At 46.0% G+C, this 5,000-nt stretch overlaps 1 protein-coding gene across 1 annotated transcript in view; it reads right to left on the reverse strand.

Annotated features, from left to right (window-relative positions):
* The window catches only part of snrkb (SNF related kinase b), a 14,164-nt gene that overhangs the window by 7,560 nt on the left and 1,604 nt on the right, over window positions 1-5,000 (reverse strand). The window contains 3 exon segments of the mRNA XM_069715193.1: window positions 2,894-3,011; window positions 3,013-3,289; window positions 3,990-4,360. Coding sequence (XP_069571294.1) covers window positions 2,894-3,011; window positions 3,013-3,289; window positions 3,990-4,219 — 625 coding nt within the window. The 5' untranslated portion in view covers window positions 4,220-4,360.

A 5,000-nucleotide genomic window follows, 5' to 3' on the forward strand; every position in this document is an offset into this window, starting at 1 on the left:
GGGGGGTGAGGGGGGGTTGATACATTATCAGCCTCTTCACCGATTTATTCAGCCAGTTTTGTTTTTTTATTCAGTCATAACACTAAATATTTAGTCCTACTGCGCTCCTGCTGACTGAAACTACACGACTCCTTCTAATACTTCTGTTTTAACTGATGCCCCCCCCTCCCCATTGTGGTTTAAATTGTGAACTTGAGCCAGGAGATCTTCTCATCTAATCCTCTAATGAGCAGAAAAAGAAACCCAACTATGATGCCGTATATTCTAAAATATATAAAAACATCACGAATCCTTTCGGTGTGAACTTTAAAAAGCCTTTAAAGTATCATAAAGCTGATTTTTATTTTTCCTTCCTTATCTGCACTGAACTTCCTCCAACTTCCTTTCGTCTTTATCTGACTTTTCCCCGTAACTTTACAGCCGTGTCTGTCATAACTCATCATCATCATCATCATCACCACCATCATTATTTAGGTGTGTTCACACACACCCGCTGATAAACTACAATTTGTGGCCTCCTTTATTATTATAATATAGCGGAAGGTCGAGCTCTTATCACAAAAGAAGAGACATTTATGATGACCTGTTGTTTTCTCATCTGAGTCCGGACACACTGTGTACACACACACACACACACACACACACACACACACACACACACACACACACACACACACACACACACACACACACACACAAGCGTATCGCAACGGGCTGATGTTATGTAACTGTACGCAGTGTTTATCTTTGTCTATGGCAGGAGGCCCTGCGGATGTTCATGTCTTCCTCCTCCCCACATCATATGAGGATCATCACACACACGCGCACACACACACACACACACACACACACACACACACACACACACACACACACACACACACACACACACACACACGCGCACGCGCACGCAGTGAATTAAACCACAGCCGGCTCATAAGAGACATAAATATCAAAGAGACGCAGAGAGCAGTGTGTGTGTGTGTGTGTGTGTGTGTGTGTGTGTGTGTGTGTGTGTGTAATCCTGAGCTGCAGAGAAGAAGCGATGTCCCTCAGTGATCTCAGCTTAGTAAGGTGACTCATAAACCCATCTCTGCACGCACGCACACACGCACACGCACACGCACACACACACACACACACACACACACACACACACACACACACACACACACACGTCCATAAATAAGTATGTATGTTTGTGTGGGTTGATGGAAGTGTACATTTCCATCCCAGCGATGACGTAACCGCAGCTCGGAGTAAAATAGAGAAACAGAAGAGTGCACTTGAAGTTGAAGTGAAGCAGAAAAACCGTCTCGTAGGGGGAAAATAATAAAATGGATTTAAATGGACGAGCCCCCCTCCTCCCTCCACCACCACCACCACCACCACCACACCCCCTTCATGTGGACGCTTTTAGAAACAGGACGTGATAAATAACTTAAAAAAAGGGAAGTAATGCAACTCTGGATGCAACGTTTCTCACGGAGAACATTACAGACGGGTACGGCGAGCCGAGAGGGACAAAATCAAGACTCGTTTTTGTTTTTTTGCTTCCTAAACTCTCAGCTGTTTTTGATCCGTCCTCGCTGACACGGATAAAATGCAGTGAAATCGCCCACTTCTACGAGATCGGCCGCTGATTGCAGCCGATGATGCATTTTGTATTATAAAATAAGCGCCGCCCCCCCCCCCCCCCTTTCTGCCAAAATCTAGACTAGTCCCGGCTTAGCAGATAAGACCACCGACCCCCCTGAAGCGGACATGTTGTGGACATGTCTGTAGCCAGGTTGTACCCCCCACCCCCCACCCCTCTCTCGGACACTGAAAACCAAATCCTCACTCGTCCTTCTGTTTCTATAACGTCAAATCCTTTACAATCCATCTAATGTCACACCGGTTCCCGGCGGTACCGACCGACCCGTCTGCTGTGGATATAAACAGTGATGCGGTGGTGCTCTCTGCTACACACACACACACACACACACACACACACACACACACACACACACACACACACACACACACACACACACACACACACACACACACACACACACACACACACACACACACACACACACACACACCGCAGTGTTTCGGTTCCACTGCAGAACGTGCCCACTTGGCTCATGACAGGTCGGCTTTCTTGGAGTGACCCAGATACACGTGCCCTAATCCCACACACACACACACACACACACACACACACACACACACACACACACACACACACACACACACACACACACACACACACACACACACACACACACACACACACAGGGGGGTCAAAGGGACAAATGTGGACACGCAAAGTGAAAGTGATGAACAAGCGAATGCACGGCCGCGTGGAAGACGGCGTCATCATCGTATATTAAAACCGCTGAACTCTGAAATCCAACACGGATGAAAAGTCACGAAAATGCGGATAAAATTCGAGCAACTTTCCGACGCGGGATAAACGGACCTCGACTTTTTATCGCAGTTTTGTTTTTTGTTGTTTGAAGAAGACCACAGAGCAGAAAGGTTTTTTTTTTTTTTTTGACGGCCACGCTTCAAGTGCATTTAATGCGACGTCGCCGGAAGCTGCGACGATTATCTCAATTATCTCGTTTTCTTTCTCGCGGTTATTTTTGCCCGTGAAATGTTTTTGAAAGATATTTCAGTTTAATATCTCGTGTGACAAAGATAAGTGTCAAGACTCCCACGTTTTAAGAAGCCCGGAGACGTTCAAAGTTGAAAAAAACAACAACTGCGTGACTATCCGAATTTTCTAAAAGAAGATAGTGTGACGCAACAGTTGAATGTGTTTTTCTGCAACTCTCTAATTTCAGTTTCAACGATCCTGAATATTAAAAAAATAAAATAAATAAATATCCCCGCCTCTCACCCACAGCTGGCGCATCGTACTCTTCCCCCAGCAGGATCTCCGGAGCGGAATAAGCCAGCGACCCGCAGCTGGTGGCCAACATGGTGCCCGGCTGGAACAAGTTGCTGAACCCGAAGTCCTGTGAGCTTGACCGCCCCCTGCTGGGGGAAGAACACCACGTTCTCGGGCTTCAGGTCCCGGTGCACCACGTGCAGCCGGTGGCAGTACGACACGGCGCGCACGATCTGCGCGAAGTGGCGCTTGGCGGTGGCCTCGGCCACGCCGCCCTCGTGGCGCAGGATGTAGTCGTAGAGGTCGCCGCCCTCGGCCAGCTCCATCACCAGGTAGAGGGTGGTGGGCGTGTCGATGACCTCGTAGAGGCGGACCACGTTGGGGTGCTGCACCAGCCTCATGCACCTGGGAAACATTCACAATGTCACAAAAGATGACCTCTGAACTCTCACACTTTACCACCATTATATTTGATGACGAAGCAATTTTGTGCACTTAAACATCAATTTTATACTACGAAAAAGCCAAATTAAGACAACGGCGCCATTTGAGTCTCTATAACGTTCATAAAGTTTCTCTATAACGTTAGAAATTTTGCTTCTTAAAAGGAATGTTTAAGTTGAACGCCTTTAAACAGGACGCTTCTTTTTTTTTTTTTTTTTTTAAATACACAATTAAAATCTTTTACTCTTTAATGTGTTTTTTTGTTTTGTTTTTATCCTTAATCTTTTCTTCTCAGCTTCGGTCTCATAAATTTGGTTATTATCCTTTTTTGATAAATATAAAATATTCTTTATTGAATTTATGTTTTAATACAATTGCAATAAGAACAACTACAACACAAAGGAACAAAATAAGAACAAAACATTGTAATGCTATTGGGGAGGATATATACATATACTAAAATATATAAAGTTTATTTTATACAAAAATCTACAACCTCCTGCATAATAATAACATTTTAATTACTTTAAAAAAAAAAGTTGAATTGAGTGAATATATTGCGTGATAAGATTTATCATTGTGTTTTATTTCTGTTTATTCCGGAGACCAAACAAAACAATAAAAGGACGAATCGGCCGTGAAGCTGCACGATTATTATTACCTCACTTCCTGTAAGAGGTGACTCGTCGCCATGATGTCGAGTTTGGTCTTGTCGATCATCTTGACGGCCACCAGCTGGCCCGTGTTGACCTGACGGGCCAGTTTGACCACGGCGAAGTGGCCCCGGCCCAGCGTCCGACCCAGATGGTACAGCCCGCTGAGATCGGAGCGACCGGGGCTGCTCCGGAGGTCCGGGTGTCCGTCGCCCGCCGAGGTCACGTCTACGTCCATGTTGTTTTTTCGAAGCGACGAGTGGAGAGTCGCGGAGAGAGAGAGAGAGAGCGAGAGAGGGGGGGAGGGGGGAGGGGAGGTGGAGAGGAGGAAGAGGAGGAAGAGGAGGGGTAGCGAAGTTCCTCACTGATGGGGAGTCGCCTGGCAAAAACAAAAACAAAAAAAGAACGAGAGACAACAACGATGAAATAAAATGACTGCTGATAGTTCTGGCCTTCGGCCCGGAGCGCCGGCGGCTTCGGATGAGGTCAGCCGCGACTAAAACGCTTCATCGGAGCGCCGGACCAGAAACAGACAGACGACATCACACGTCGTTTAAATAAATAAATAGAGCAACAAAAAAAACAACAAGACAAGACAAGAATGCGTTTTAGACGGCTGGAAGAATCGCAGCATTAAAAAAAAAATAAAAAAAATAATGGTTGGAAATGTTCTGTTATTCTCTCGGGATGCTTTGAAAGGGGCTCAAATATCACCCGTCGAGCACCGAACCGGCACGCCTGGATCGATACGGTAACCGGAAACCGTAATGTATGTCTGCACGGCGGCACTTTGTGTGTGTGTGTGTGTGTGTGTGTTTTTTCTTTTTTGTGTGTCATCAGTTCGGTTAAGAGGGTCAACAAGGTGGCGTTAGGTGCCCGGTGATGTCATCCTCAGGAGCGCCCCCCCCCCCAAAAAAAAAGACCTCTGAACTATCCAGTTGCTTCGGTGTCACATATTTTCATCAATAAATGAATTATATCTGATGACGAAACAATTTTGTGCACTTAAAACATACTTC

This window comes from Brachyistius frenatus, unplaced genomic scaffold (assembly GCF_029030835.1).
Source record: "Brachyistius frenatus isolate BFR_SWC_R1_liver_20210118 unplaced genomic scaffold, ASM2903083v1 Contig_139, whole genome shotgun sequence".
NCBI classification, from domain to species: domain Eukaryota; kingdom Metazoa; phylum Chordata; class Actinopteri; family Embiotocidae; genus Brachyistius; species Brachyistius frenatus.